A 16,111-nucleotide genomic window follows, 5' to 3' on the forward strand; every position below is an offset into this window, starting at 1 on the left:
TATAGTTTGGAAAAAGAGACGGATTTAAGAATTATATGACTGCACCGCAGGAAGCCCCAAGCAAAGACTTCCATCTCAGTATGGGGCCATTAAAGTGTAATGGCACCCAGCCACCACACTACTGCTCCCCCACACTATTGATTTGTTCTATTTTGGGAAGTTGCTAGTATATAGCAGATACGAGGCTTACAGTGTTTTCATTTCCCTGATCAGCCACCTTCACAGTTCAGTCCAAACAAGATGCTCCAGGTGATGTCCAGGTGGCTGATGTGTGTCTGATGCATACTGCATTATATCGCATGCTTCTTCTCTGCACACAACAGGGAGACATGTAAACCGTCTACAGTATAATCCTCAACACATTTAGAGGCAGAAAGTCAAATGGAAACATGGGTTCATTGGTCACTTTAATACACGTAGCTGCTTATTAAAGAACATTAAACACTTATGAGGCTGAACGATTGAATCATGTATACCTGATTAGGAGGTTAATTGACTGTTTGAATAAACTTAAGAATGAATCATTAGTGCAGCTGGAGATTACAGACCGTTGTGGAAAGAGCTCAGAAAGATGACAGTTCCAGTGCATAGCATGGTGTATGTACAACATGGAAGTGAGTACTACATAGTTTGCAAGACGTAGGACGCAATATTTTGTACAACATGGTATGTACAACCGAGTGTGTATAGGACACAGTATGCACTACAGTATGTATGACCTTTTAAGTATTCAATTGTATGTACTTCATAGTAAATACAATCTAGTAGGTAGAATATAGTAGGTGCTACAAAGTATGTACAACCTATTATTTATGACATAGTATGTGCTATTAGGTAGCACTTCTATGTAGCAAGTAGTATGTACTAGATAGTATGTAGGAGTCATTATCAATCAGTCTCTCTCGAAAGTAATTAACTCTTCCCTCTAAAGGGACAGAATGAAAAATAACTAAATAAGACCTGAGAGAAAAGTGGGTTGAACATGCTACCTTTTCCCTTTTCTTACACCTGCTCAGCCTTGTAAAGTGGGCGTCCTTGTCAGACTTTATCTCAGAAATATACAAATATTGGCAAATGCAATTCCAACGTCGAAAAAGGTGGGGGGAGAGAGTGGGTTTTTCTAATGATCCAAAAAGCATTTTGTTTGAAGCATTCTGACGTTACCTCCTACTCGTCCTTTGTTTCCATCGGTGTAGTTCTTTTTTGTTGTGTGTTTTGTCCTGCGGGGTGGGGGGGGGGGGGGGGGGATACTTTCCCTTTGAACAATCCACAAAGCCAACTAAAGGCATCTATTACAAGGAAAGACTGTTGCTGCCGGCAGCTTGCAACACATCTCGGAGGCAACTCTTAATGTCGATATACCTTTAAAGACTCGGATCATTTATTTGTATTCATTATTTATTTCCCACTTATTCCAAAGACTCTCGAGAACATTGAGATTCCCTTTGAGAGCACCACAGGGAGCTCTCTCCTCCCTCCTTGTCGTAGTCTTACAATAAGAGAGTGTGTGTGTGTGTGTGTGTGTGTGTGTGTGTGTGTGTGTGTGTGTGTGTGTGTGTGTGTGTGTGTGTGTGTGTGTGTGTGTGTGTGTGTGTGTGTGTGTGTGTGTGTGTGTGTGTGTGTGTGTGTGTGTGTGTGTGTGTGTGTATATTATCTCTGCATCCTCACAGTATTCTGCCTGCTTTTCAAAGCCCGGTTGAGTGCGGCTACAAGTGAAGGTTAAGGATGCTAAACAATGATTACCTTGAGCACGACTCTCAAAAGAACAGCCAAGAGGACAACAGTGCGGGAGAATGAAAGGTGGAAAAAGGTAGAGAGAGGTGTTATTTGAGTCAACAAAAAATCACGGTGGCGAATGAGAGCACCGTTGACTGTTTGGATGAGTAATGCCGCTGCTCCTTTGGACGTGATGAGTGTGTGCACTGGAAGCAGCTCGGCTAGGTGTCCTGTGTGGAGATGAAGCCAATATTAGTCAACCTGAGCTCATAAATTGTTGCTGTGGCATAACAGCCAATCTTCCTGCCGCAGGCTTTGCCGCTCGCTGCTGATGGAGATTCTAACACCCCAGCATGTCAGCTTGTTTGGGGTGAAGCTTCCTAAATATGTCCAGAAAATAATCATTTGTTGGATTCCAAAGTCAGGCACAGATGGACGGTACCAACCTTTCAGAAAGAGGCAGCAATGGGTGAAATTGAATCTGCAAATTTATGCTTCGTTTATGTCGCCTTCGCCAATTTACTATCTATTAAGCTGCATATGCTTCCACGGAGCGTTCCAGAATTAGCTCGGTTCAAAATGTGCATAAAGCTCCCGCTCCAAACTGATAAATGTCGCATGCAGTGAGTGGGAGAACATCCAACATGCTCCTGGCTCCTTGTTGTCAAAGCAGATGGACGTTTTTAGAGGTTTGTTGAAGGAAAACAGATATAAGTGAGACCCTGGTTACAGGGATAATTATAAAAGGGGCAGATGTCTCAAGGGAAATCAGAGGCTGGCAGGTTTATTTTTAGACTAGCTGCTGCACACCTCGCCACTTGTTAAAGCACATCGTCCTGATCCATCGAAGCATCCATCAATGACCCAGTTAAACCCGGGTGACCCGGTCCTGGAGGAAGAGACACTGCCACTGGAGTACGGTTATAATAGGCTCCTTTCTAGCAATGAAATAGTTTTACTAAAGGAGAAGCTACATTTTAGCTGGTTGTTAATACAGTGGTGCAGTTGACTGACCTGGGAGTTAGCAAGACTAATAGCAGAAAATAAGATACAATAAGGTCCTTCTGTGCAGCCCCACAATGCTATTGGGTAGTAAATGTGTTTATAGGTCCCGCCGTCCAGCCATAAACTCACACCACTTCCAAATCTCAAAACCAAGCAACTTCTCACCACGTGACAGCAGTTTTCAAAATCGTTTCTGGTGTCCTGAACTACTACTGCACGCGCAGCATTAGAAATTTCGGCCTTCAAAATAAAAGTATTTCCGCCATTTTTCTTTTTTTCTCAACTTCTTTTTTTTCACGACCCACCAGTTGAGAACCACTGGTCTAGATCATGTACATATTTAGTTATTGTGGAATACATTAATCACATTTTATTTAGATTTATTTTATTTTATATTGCAATATTACAAACGTCCCTAAAAACTCAAAACATGTGAAAACTCTTTCATTTCTGCACCAGAGGCTTCCTACAACAGCATCTGAAAGGTCAAAAATGTTCTATATTTGGGCTTTACATGGTTAACAGGATAATATCCACATATTTACATCACCATGTGAGTTTTGAACCGTTAAAGCAGTCACTAGTCTAATGCTAATGCTAGGCTATAAACAAACTGCATCGTGTTTGCGAGGATGCACGTTAGCATGGCTAAGCTAAAGGCGGCTAATGTTTACCGTAGAGTACTCAAAACCTCTTTATATGTTCGTTATCCAAAGACCTTATTTCAGGTTTCTAACCTCAGACTCTTTGCTGGTGTTGAATGATGCTCAGGTCTTCATTGCGACCTAGCTAAACAAAGCCTCAGTTCAAGACAAAATAAGATCTATGGAGCGGATTGATCGTCAACATGTTATCTTTGGAGCTACAAGCGTTCTCTAATGCGCCCGTTGTTCTTATATCGAGGTATTCCTGAAGGTGAAGGATTGTTAAAGCTAAACAATTGTCAGGATGTTCCTTCTCATATTAACGAGAAGGATGAATGAGTAATGGTTCCTCCTGGTCCAGTCTTCTTTCCTTTTTGCAGAGTCAGAATGTTCTTTTCTCTACAAAGTGGGGGTGTGTAAAGTTTCAGCGTCTCCCTTTTTCACTTCCCTACTTTTTATTCTCAAAGGCATTTGGACCAATCGTACTGAGGTGTGATTTTACTTTTTACAACATCTACGAAATGTATTTAACCGTTAATTAATGTTTAACATAATAGGGTAAAATGCTCTGGTATATTTCACTCAATAAGAATGGACTTATGCAACAGTCATGTTGGCACATTTCCATTTCTACTAAAAGCAAATGCCTTTCAAAGATCCCGCTACTGTAAAAATCTCAGTCTCTTTTCTTTAACACTCTCACACACACACACACACACACACACACACACACACACACATACACACACACACTTAATACTACTATGTTGGTTATGTAGTCAGTTTTGCAGCAGAGTAACCCTCCCTCTGTACAATGAGCCTTTCCTACACACCCTTCAGAAATGTCATTGTGCATGAGGTGTGTGAAACATGACATCTTTGTATGTGTGTGTGTGTGTGTGTGTGTGTGTTTCTGTGTGTGTGTGTGTGTGTGTGTGTGTTTCTGTGTGTTTTCTCCAGGTTGTGATGGCTGGATCTTAATACGCTCCATGCATCCTTACATCCGGTGTGTTGCACGTGCGTAATCGTGTAAACACTGACAAATCTGCGAGCGACGGTCCTCATTTCTATCTTCTATCCGGGTGTCAGCGCTGCAGAGAGGGGCAGAGAGCGGTTTGTTTAATCTCTGAGCCGCGGTTTGATCCGTGGCTTTTTATATACTCTCACAGGAGGGAGGAGCTGCTGTCTCTCGCGCTCTTGTTTCTCTCCCGGTTGCTGTGGCGACGCCTGCCGCAGCGCTTTGCCTCTGCAGACTGAAGCAGCCACATCTGGGCCGAGCACAGCTGCACGTGTTATGTAACATCGGTGGTGGATGAAGTAATCCGAGGTTAGACTGAGGTAGAAGTAGCAGCGCCACAGCGAAGGATAACTCTCTTATAAGTAAAAGTCCTGCATTTAAAACTGCTTCTTAAGTGAAAGTACAACATTATGGTCTTTACAACTGACTCACCTACAGAACACCTAGTAGGGAAAAGACAGGACTAAAAAAACACCTATTCATTTTAAAAGATAGAGTGTTTTAATGTTGTCCTTCTCGTTTGTAATCGCAGGCATTTTATGTAATGTATGTAAGCCTGAGATTGTTTATTGAAATCCATATAAAATATATCATTAACTTAAGCACTTGAGTCGTCAGCTGCTTACAGAATCAGCTAATATGCTAAATCTAAAAAAAGAAATAGTTATATACTGACTGCTAATGTAAAAAACAAGGGACACTAACTCTGACTTGCTTCTAGACTGAAAAACTCCGACATGACAAACTTCTAGAGGTTTGACGGTTTTTATTCATTTGTCAAACAATCATAATTTTAAAAAATGAAACAGATCATTTTACTGTCTGAGTCATTTATGAAAAACAGCTCCAGGTGACGCAATATTTCACGATTTTGTAGATGCTCGGGGTAATTTGGTCCTAATGGTTCATTTATAAGCCCTACATTATACATTATTCAGCAGTTATTGTTCATGCATTGTTGTGTTTATCACATCATCGTTGCAGCTGGTAAATGGAGGTACTTTTAATTGGCCTACTTTAAATCAATTCCTCTCCCTCCTTACCTGTTGCAACACAGAAAGTCGATTCTTATACACTCAACATGTGATGTACCTGTTGCTTGTGCAGAAATGTCACTGTCCATAATCCTTATCCTGCTATGTATTTATAGCATCTCTGCGTTCGTAATACATGTCACTGATGGTGAGAACAACTGGGCTTCTTTACATTCAGAAAACTATAAAACATTGGGCCTTTTTTCCTTGGATCACATTCCTGTACGTACCCATTTTCCACGAGCCCTGTGAAGGTAAACTGGAAAGCATTGGTGATAGTAAAGCACTACGTCACTCAGCTCTGCACAACGGGAAACAGACAGCAGATGTTTTTTAAAAAAGCAGCGTTTTGTCACGACCTTTGGCGTCCTCTCTGGAGAAAAGCTGAGGATCCCAAAGGAGAACCACAACCAATCAGAAGGCTTCGTGTTTCCAATATTGGTTGGTTTGTTTTAAAGGTTACATAAGGGATGTAAAACTTTAAAATGACCCACCTCATCTCATGCCTGCTAATTAGGCACAATGGTTATGATTTTTTTCCCAAAGTAAACACAGTTGTTGTTTTACTCATCAGAGCGAGCCAGCGTTTCTTCCAACTTGCTTTAATTTGAGTTATCTAAATCAGTTGATTGCCTCGATGCTGATACACAATCCAGGACAGCGGAGTAGAGAGCGCTGTGGCAAACGCTCAAGCTGTGTGTGTGTGTGTGTGTGTGTGGTGTGTGTGTGGGGGAGTTGATCAGCTCATTACAGTCTAACCATTCTCTTTTGTTCCCTTTAATGTGAAAGAATTTATTTCCAGTTTTAGAGCCGATGTAGGCTATCTAGAATTTGCACATCTCCTAGCAACAAGACTTTGAACAAACTAAATATAACTTCATGCTTAGGTGTCACTATAGGCTCATTGCCACCGGCTATGAAAGGCATGTGTGTGTGTGTGTGTGTGTGTGTGTGTGTGTGTGTGTGTGTGTGTGTGTGTGTGTGTGTGTGTGTGTGTGTGTGTGTGTGTGTGTGTGTGTGTGTGTGTGTGTGTGTGTGTGTGTGTGTGTGTGTGTGTGTGTCAGACCTGTGTACTGGCAACAACCTCTTGATACATAGTGTATATGGATACAGGGGTTAAGGCTCTATATATATACTGTACTGTACGGTACAAGGATCTGCATTTTGAATCTAATAAATAGCATTTTTAGGGGAATCGAATCAACGGGGGTGTCGCTTTTGCTCCCTTTTAACATCTGGATTGTGTCAAAGCCAATGGTTATAATCAGTAAGAAATAAAGAAAATGGTATAAGAACATAATGATGTAGCTGTGGCTCAGTGGGTTAGTGAGATGATCTTCGGATCAGGGGAGCACAGGTTCAATCCCCACTGCAGTCAGCATGTCGTTGTGTCCCTGGGCAATGGTGGGGGTAATATCACAAGAACAACTCAGATTCCTTTTAGATGTAAGTTGTATATTCCCGTGAAAACAGCGTTGACATCCGTTGAGATTAAAGTGGTATTAGAATAGAGAATTATTTACCTGCAGACTGATCCATCATATCCTAAAACATGTTTATTATGCAATAAAAAGCAGCTTAAAGTGATGGTGCTGCACAAGGGGGTGCATCTCATAAACACGTTGAATCCTCATGGCTCATTTTTGTGGAGTCTGTATCGTTGCTTTTGATGCTTTGAAAATAACATGTCTTTCTTTGCAGTGATTTTGAGGAAGGGAAATCTAAGAAGATGTCAACACACAAAAGTACCACGAAGGAAACTTAAAGGCCTAGCAAGGAGGGAAACATCCCAAAACAATAACTTACACTTTTAATTTACGTGAAAAAGAATCGAGGATATTCTGAGATTGAAGTGCTAGATTGACACCAAAAAAACCCACAGATTTGCACAGAAGTGTATTTTGTTTTAGGTTAAACTGGTCATTTTACCTCAAACATTTACAGGAAATATCATGAATAGTAAGTTCAAACCGACACATCATCTCACATCCAAACAGACCAAAAGCCCCCCCCCCCCGAGCCCCTCTGTGAGTGCTGCTGGTTCTCTGAGTTGAGTGAAGTGTGTTTTTAATACAGATCTGAATGTCACCCTCCTGTAGCTGCAGCTCCCCGGGCTCTATGACAGCACGGCATCATCCTCCCCTCCCTTTCCTCCCTCCTGCTGATGGTCTGTCTATCTTCATATCCCACTCCCCTCCCCTCATCTCCTCGACCCCTACTCCTCTCCGCACGCAACAGATCGACACACCAGCGGCCGGGCTCTTTCATCGGGCTGTCAGCGCGGCTCTGACTCACCGTGTTTATCACAGCTGCGAGCGTGACTCTAGAAAGCGTATGACAACCGGGTTGTGTGTTTGTGTTCGTGGGCCGCCCCCTTTATTCTCAGCGGAGTCATTACTCTGCTGATCTCTTCGGGGTCCCCCTCTCGTGTTTCGACTCAGTCTTTTAAATTTTTTTGCTTCATCCCGCCGCCGGAAGCGAGTTCACTGAGCTCATTGTTCCGAACAAATCATGGCGTCTACCTCCGCCAAATAGGGGTCCGCAACAGGACCGACGGGCCACACATTAGCGGGATTGAATTGAACTCACTCAGCGTTTTCTGGGGCGGTTGTGACAGGAGAGAGGGAGCTGTGAGCCGAGGGGGAGGAAAGACTTGGATTTTAAACCAAAGTGAAAGTAGACTTTATTACAAATGAAAAGTCCTGCCTTCAGTATCTGACTTACAGAACAAGTGGTCATCAGAGTCTTCTTAAAGAGACCTTATTGTGCTTTCTGGGCTTGTTCTATAGGTTTTGATGCATGTAAATGATCTTCAAAGGGTAAAATCCATGTGTTCCCTCTCTGAAACGCCGGCCAGCTGACCAATCAGAGCAGACTGGGCTCTGATTTTAGACAGAGGGTGAAAAGGGGAGCTGCAGCTCAGACAGTATGAGAAAAATAAAGAGCTTTTTGGAACATTAAAGCATTGTTATGGAGAGGTCTGGGAGCTATCTGTGTGAGAAGAGACAAATCTATTTCACGATGGTGTGTGTGTCTGTGTGTGTGAGTGCCTGTGTGTGTGAGTGCCTGTGTGTGTGTGTGTGTGTGTGTGTGTGTGTGTAGGATTGCCTCAACTATCTCGTCCTGTTTTAACACAAATTAGTCATGCATGAGATTAACCGGAGGGAGTTCAGTGTAATACCCACAGCTCCACCGCTCCCGCTGATGTCAGTGAAATGTATTATCTGACAAACAAAGAGTATTGATCGTCCACCAGAAGCAGAATGATCGGCCGCTAATGGTCGGCCGGGTTCGGATGAAATGGAGACGGGATGTGAAACCTGTGAATGACCATGCATGAGATTTAAAAGCTCTTAGTTCAGCCCATTTTTTTTGCAGAACGTCACACAAAAGCCGCCGTCCCCCTGCTTATCCTTTTTTTTTTTTTGTGTGTTTCCAGATGTGCTGGTGAACGGGAAGCCGTGTGACTGCGACGTCATTGCCGACTGTAAAGCGGGCGACGCAGTGTCCCTGGAGGTGCAGCTGACCAACCTGAGCAAGAACTCTGTGGGCCCGCTGGCTCTGACCGTGGTGCCGTACCAGGACTACCAGAACGGAGTGCAGAACTACGACCTGGAGGACGCCGTCACCTTCATCGGCTCCAACACCTTCTACATCGACACGGTCAGTGGGGGCTGCAGAACTGTCGTTAAAAGTGTCTGTTTTGTTCAATTTTCATCAACGATTAGAGCTTAACTTTGTTTAACTTTAGAAGCAGTGGCTGGACTACGGGGGCCCTTAGATACAAAAAAAGGGCCAAGGCCTTATCCAGATCCGGAGTCTGGTTTGTCCCTTCTGGGCTACTGTAGAAACATGGCAACATAGCGGACCCTCTCTCAATATAGATCCGAAAACACAAAGCCTGTAAGCATGACCAAATTGCAAGAAAAACAACGGTATTTAAAAGCACATCATCATGTTTTAAATGAGCCCCCCCCCCTCCCCCTGGTCGTTCCTCAGGCTTGCTGAGATTTATGACTTGAGTTACGCAATCACGACTCTCCAAATGATTCTAACATGTAGTTTTATTGCAGTACAGGCTATAGCATACACATTAATCTACCTCAGGGAGCAGCAGCAGCGGCAGGCATAATGTTTGCCCTGATGAAGTACATACATAGCGTGTTCCAGCTTAATGTGAATTAAGACTTGAATTGAAACGTCCAGCAGGCAAGAGGACCATTTATAAAGCAACCTATACTAGAGCTTGCTAAGCAATCCTGCCTAAGACTACAACAACAGGTGTGTGTCCTTTAACTGTCCTGCCTGTGATCTTTAAATCAAAAACAAGCTTGTCAGAAAACAAGCTGCGGGAGATTTAAAGCGACTTGGCAGAAGAAAGAAATATGTCCTAACAAGCAGATGAATGAATTCCCCTCTTCCTGAAACTTCACTTTGGGAATTGTGTTTGATTAAGGGAAGAATGCTGCACTTTTCATTACCTTTACATCAAAGCTTCAAACTACACTGCTAAAATGGGAAATCTTGCCAAGCACATCTGAGTAATTTCTATTCTTAAGCCGCTGTGGTGTTTTTAAAAGATGGATCATGTTTCAGGAAATAAATCTTACTTGATTTTAGAAAACACATTTTTGTTGGCAACCAACCTCAGCTTTGTTTTATTTTTGCCATAACACAACATTTCCATTTAGATTAAACTATGTTTTCCCAGCTTTTTACCAGATCTTTTTTATCTAAATATCCCATATTTCAAAAAATCTTACCAAGCAAGTGTTCAAGTGTTCTATTGGCCGATTTTATGACTGATTACAAGCAAAAAAAACCTGGTTTTCCTTATTTTTTTCCCTTGTTTTTGGAGCAGCATTTTCCCTGTGTTCCAGGCTCATCATGAAGCTCCTTAAAAAGATGGCTGCTAATGTTTCTGTCTGTCTGTCTGTCTGTCTGTACCATCTCCAGGTGAAACCCAAAGAAAGCTCTGTCTGTGTGGGAGCCCTGCTCTTCCTCTACACCGGAGATTTCTACCTGAACATCAAGTTTCAGGACGACAGCGCCGGACGAGAGCTTCCTCTAGCCTGGTTCACTCTGCCCAGCGTCCACATACGAGCCCTGGACCCCCCACAGCAGGCCGGGGCCTAGAGCCGTGGGGGTCTCTTTAATTTACCTCTTGATGAAGGATGGAGAGTTGTTTCTAAAGGTCCCTGTAAATACTACATTCTTGAATTGAATCACATGTAAATATCATTAATGGTTACAGTAAAGAGCAAGTCTCACGAGGACACACTCCTACACAGTCAGCCCATACGTTAGCATCTAGCTAATAATGCGGCTAACATCTTCACAGTTGGCTTTTTTTAAACCACTTCTTATTTTTTTTGAACCAATCTTAACGGTTAAGACTCAAATCAATTCATCCCACTTGTGGAGAACGGGTTTACCTTTTGCCTTTGTTTAAGGTTTAAATTTGACACAGAAGTTCACGTGAAAAATAACAAACCACACCAAAATGCTAAATGCTAATATTCACAGCAACGGTGATAGACACTCCAAGCTAACTAATTATCTGTGTTGAACCTTCTCAATTTAGCTGGTTAGCTGATGGTCGAGACAAAATACCTTGGCTCAGGTAAACATAGGTACATTTGTTACCTAGATTAAAAGATGTACACCCTGTAAGTCAAACATGTTAGGAATTGATGCGTTCGGGGTGTTTTAGCTAGCTAGCTTGCTAACTGCTAGCTAGACTAGTCACAACGAACTGTAGCCAGGGCATAAAATGAAAGTAGTTACTACGTCTTCAAGCTTTCAGTACCAACTTTTCAAGAGTACAGTTATTCCAGATGTACAGTTGTTGAGCTGGCAATATAGACAAGAAATGATCTACTGAAAGAAAGCTAGAAGAGTTAGCATTCCTGGACAGAAGACGTCAGATCCCTGATTGAGACTGAAGAAGAGGATATGAAAAACCAACACTGGAAATGTGGTTAGCTATTTATTCACACCAAAACCTATTTATTTCTGCTGCTGTATTGATCTTCTCTCTGTGCCACCTCATTGTATACTGATGAATCCTACTGTCTTAGATCAGCCTGTCATTACGTGCGACATATAACTGTTGTAAATAAAAGCTTAAAGAATCAAACTTTGTTTATTCGGCCCTTATTTGCATTCGTCTCTCCACAGCCGTTATTGTTCATTTCCCGCCTGCTGAGGTGACCTTTATCACCTCGGCATTTTGGGAAGCTCAAGTCTGACATTCACTTACGGCAAAATCCATAAACAGTGATTACCGGGGAAAACATTGCATCACTAATAATCATTTTTAGCATTTGTTTATGCCGGGAAAGCGGACTGAAAGAACTTCTTGTTACACTTGCTTTGACATTTTCCTGCTTTGACTCTGTGACCTTACCCTAGTTTATGTTCATACTTTGCTTGACCCAGTTCTTTCAGATATACTTGGAGGCTTTAAATGAAGATGTTGAATGTGTAAGGAGTGAGAAGGACAGAAAGCAGTCCAGCTGTAATTGAACAAGAGAGTAATAAAGTCGTGATTTTATTCACACACTGGCGACAAAGGATTTAAATGTGTTCAAATGTACATTTCCTTCAATCCAGCTTTGCATTCAACAAGCCCCCTAGGTACGTTTCTAATATAACCATGCCGGGTTCCAGTAATAGCATGAAAAGTGCCAAGCATGTGGGATGTTTCCCCCTGAAGGTCAAGCTGAAAGTTCAACAGCAAACAGCTTTTCCTACTCGTAGTAAATGTGTTTACATATCTGAATAATACATCAGTTGATCCACAGGGTTCATCAGTTATGCATACAACGCAAACAATCCCAAAGTCATGCCCTCCATGCGTATTAATTTGTTTATCCGTTTATTTGATTAAGAAGACAGCGTGTGACTGTGTGTGTGTGTGTGTGTGTGTGTGTGTGTGTGTGTGTGTGTGTGTGTGTGTGTGCGTGTGTGTCCTGGCTTTGAAAAGTTAGAAATTGGAGGTAGCTCGTTACTGCAGCGATGCGAGAGTTTGGACCCTGGTTTATGTTTGTCTCTACCTTCTGCATATTGTTTACTGACACTAAAGTGTGTCTTCTTCAGTAATGGCTCACTTATAGGCCTGTGTTACAAAGCTAGGCTGTAATTAACGCTGTCCTTTCTTCACTTATTGAAGCAGAGATTCACCTTATTCAAACTACATCGATTCTGAGGTCGGGAAGGGACCTGAGGAAAAGGAACTCCAGAGCTAAAAAAACAAAACTGTCTCGAGCTGCAAGTAACGATCAATACCGAGAGATTTACCGAGCGTTCAGTGTTACTTTCTTAGTTTGTTATTTGGTCTAAAGCAGTGGTTCTCAACTGGTCAAGCCTCAGGACCCACTTTTTCCTTTGTGTGGTTTTGAACCACAGTTTGCAGTAATATATAGCTACTGTATATATAAGGCACTTAGTTTTTGATTGACTTGGAGCCAACCCTGGATCACTGCGAGACAGCAGTTTTCAAAACCGTTTCTGGTCCCAGGCATTTCTAGTCAAACGGCTACTGCACGCGCAGCATTAGAAATGTTGGCCTTCAAAATAAAAGTTTGACTTTTTTCCATATTTGTTTTTTGTTTTCTCAACTTTTTGCACTCAAAATGGGCCCGCGACCCATTTTGGGGTCACGATCCACCAGTTGAGAACCACTGGTCTAAAGCATCACAGACTGACCAGCTTGATTATGACTACTGTACTTAGTAGACTATCTTCTAAATGTACTGGATTATCGCATGACTATTAAGATGATTTTATAGTCATTAAATAACATCATAAGTAGGGCTGATGATGCAGGTTAAAAATGTCAAACATGGTTGGATGTATTACCCCCCCTCCCCCCCCCCAGAGATGTGAGAAGTAAAGGAAAAAGGAAATCTGAGCATAAAAGAGGTCAGCACAACATCAAACTGAATTTTACCCCGTGAGGGTTTAATATTTAACATCTGCAGGGCCAAGGAGAGCTTTTTGAATCCATTGAAATGGAAAATCTGTAGGTTGGGAAAGCAGTAGGCCACACCCCGTGGGCATCATTTGGAAAAGCTATAGCTTAAACACACTCAAAAATGGCTTCCAAAACAACATGTACTGTATGAAGGAGAGTAAACGTGACTGATGCATGAGAGGGAATCACCTGGACAACATTGTGTAATTCTAACAAAACTTCTTGATTAGATTCAAGAAAAGGTCAAGGTTTGGGTTACGATAAGTACGAGTGTTAACCCAAATTAGTTTCTGAACGCTAGTTAAGTTAAGCTACCTATCTAAGTTTAAAAAGTACACGTTGACCTTGTTGCGTTGCCCTGTCCACCAATTGATCAGCTCCGTACGCAGACTTTCTTGCCCCTTTTTACTTTGTCACCCTACTTCCTCCGTCACTCCCATCATTACATTGACAGCCACAAGAGGGTGCCTCCGAAATATAATTGCAAACATGGATCGTGATCAGCTAAACTACATTCGTGGTTCGTTTCTAAAACTCCAAAACCGACGGAAGACTTAAACCAGCTCATGTTCCTAAAAGTTACATTTCGAAAGCTCCGACTTTTTGAGTACTTCTTGCTCCAATCTAAATCCCCTGTTCAGCAGCTTTAAGATGTGCATAAAGTCTTTGTAGAAGAATAGAAATAGAGTGAGATCCAGAGCATCGGAGTGTCTGAGATATTTTGGATTGCCTGCTCTCCAAACAATAAGCTGACCTCCCCAGAAATGAGGACATCCAGGAGAGACGGAGCATCTCGTCTCCGGTTTAAATGAGCTTTCTTATCGGTGAATCCCCGGCGCATTATTAGCCACCAACCTTCATTACCTCGCAGCACACCTGTAATTCCGATCGCAATCAGCGTAACAATCATCCATCAATCTGTGCTGATGCGTTTCCTCTCCGCCTGATATCAGCTGCTTGAAACGGGGAGGAAAATGAGTGCAAACAAGGGCCTTTTCATTTGGAGGCTGAGAATCCCCCAGAGACATTCAGATTAGGGAAACTCAGTTAAATCTCCTCTTTCAGGATGAGTGGAAAGTCACGTCCATTCCTACCTGTAACCTTGATAAGGGAAAGGGTTTAGGAGTGGAGTGATGTCGGGTTTCTGGAGAACGGGTGGGGGAAGGCTATTTGACACCTGCTCTGCTCTTTCACTCGCGCATGAGGCACTGTCAATAGAAACAGCCGCTGCGTGTTTACCGACTTCTGACTTAATTACTGTGCTATCTGCCGCGGCACATGAGCTGCTAAATAAGAAGTAAACCCTCACCTGTAAAATGTGACTGCAGCTGATTAAGAGTTTTCCCCCAGTTAAAGCCCCCATGAAATTAAAAGTTATTCGCTTACCGTCCATGCTAGACAACGCAAATCACAAGAAATCCTAAAAATAACTTTGTTTTTAGTCTAGAAGTTACTCCAAAAACATTCAGTACACAATTAAGACAAATGTAATGTTAAAGAGAACAATCTTAACCCATTTAAAAAGCTTCTTCCCGTGCTATACCTGCATCTAACATCTGATAACAGGTGGTCTTGTGTTGCAGAGTCGGGGAAATAAAAGCCATGACATGTGGTTGAAAGCCCAAAATAAATCATAGTTAATAATTATGGCAAAACAAGTTAATACATGACAGTCAGAACCTTTGAAAAGTACATTTTACCAATAAAAGAGTATATACTTTAATTAGAACTGATATCCTTTACATTTACACACAAACAGTATCTTTGCCATACGCCCTTTAGACCGTATGAAACTCATTTCCGAAGGATTTAAGGACTCAACATTTTTGTACATTTAAATTAGACATGCATTTGTCAGGTCTACCCCAAAAGGGAGAATCATCATCTGCTGAAGTCATGAATGAATGTTCACCGGGCAACAAAGCAGTAGTTTACTGATATGTTTCTATCGATTTAAAGCAGTCACACAGTATGAAATAGACTCTTATTAGCAGAAACACAAGTAAATGTAATATATATTGGAAGCAGATTAGGCTTCTGCATGTATTGATTTAGTCAATTTCTGTTGTTTCACACAAAAATGTAGACCTTTATTGGAAATAACCGAGGAGTAAATCGATCAGGTTATACCCCCTCAATCAATGCATACAGATGCATTGATTGAGTTGATTTGTATTGTTTACTCTGAAGTCGAGCAGTACATCACACACACTGTTGTTGCTTGTATTGATGTGTAATATCTTATAACGACGTGCAAAACAAATGAGTTAATATACGTGCATTTATCTCCAGACTGAGGCGAGTGTTTCCAGCCCTCAGCTGTCAGTCCGTTAATCCAGCCCCAACGTCTCCCTCCATCAGTCCTGTGTGTGTGTGTGTGTGTGTGTGTGTGTGTGTGTGTGTGTGTGTGTGTGTGTGTGTGTGTGTGTGTGTGTGTGTGTGTGTGTGTGTGTGTGTGTGTGTGTGTGTGTGTGTGTGTGTGTGTGTGTGTGTGTGTGTGTGTGTGTGTGTGTGTGTGTGTGTGTGTGTGTGTGTGTGTGTGTGTGTGTGTGTGTGTGTGTGTGTGTGTGTGTGTGTGTGTGCGTGCGTGCGTGCGTGCGTGCGTGTCATGAGCTACTGTACTATAGGTTGGCTGTCATTACCATGGAGACTAATCTAAGCGGTTGCCATTATTAAACTTTTTCTCTCTGAGCTTCTCCAGAAATGCATTATGAGT

The 16,111-nt window shown here is 42.2% G+C and overlaps 1 protein-coding gene across 1 annotated transcript in view; it reads left to right on the forward strand.

Moving 5' to 3' along the window:
- The window catches only part of trappc9 (trafficking protein particle complex subunit 9), a 170,755-nt gene extending 159,199 nt beyond the window's left edge, over positions 1-11,556 (forward strand). The window contains exons 22-23 of the mRNA XM_063900068.1: positions 8,857-9,080; positions 10,374-11,556. Of these exons, the coding sequence (XP_063756138.1) occupies positions 8,857-9,080; positions 10,374-10,553 (404 nt within the window). The 3' untranslated portion in view covers positions 10,554-11,556. The remainder of the gene's footprint in view (positions 1-8,856; positions 9,081-10,373) is intronic.
- The last annotated feature ends 4,555 nt before the right edge of the window (positions 11,557-16,111 follow it).

This window comes from Eleginops maclovinus, chromosome 13 (assembly GCF_036324505.1).
Source record: "Eleginops maclovinus isolate JMC-PN-2008 ecotype Puerto Natales chromosome 13, JC_Emac_rtc_rv5, whole genome shotgun sequence".
NCBI classification, from domain to species: Eukaryota; Metazoa; Chordata; class Actinopteri; order Perciformes; family Eleginopidae; genus Eleginops; species Eleginops maclovinus.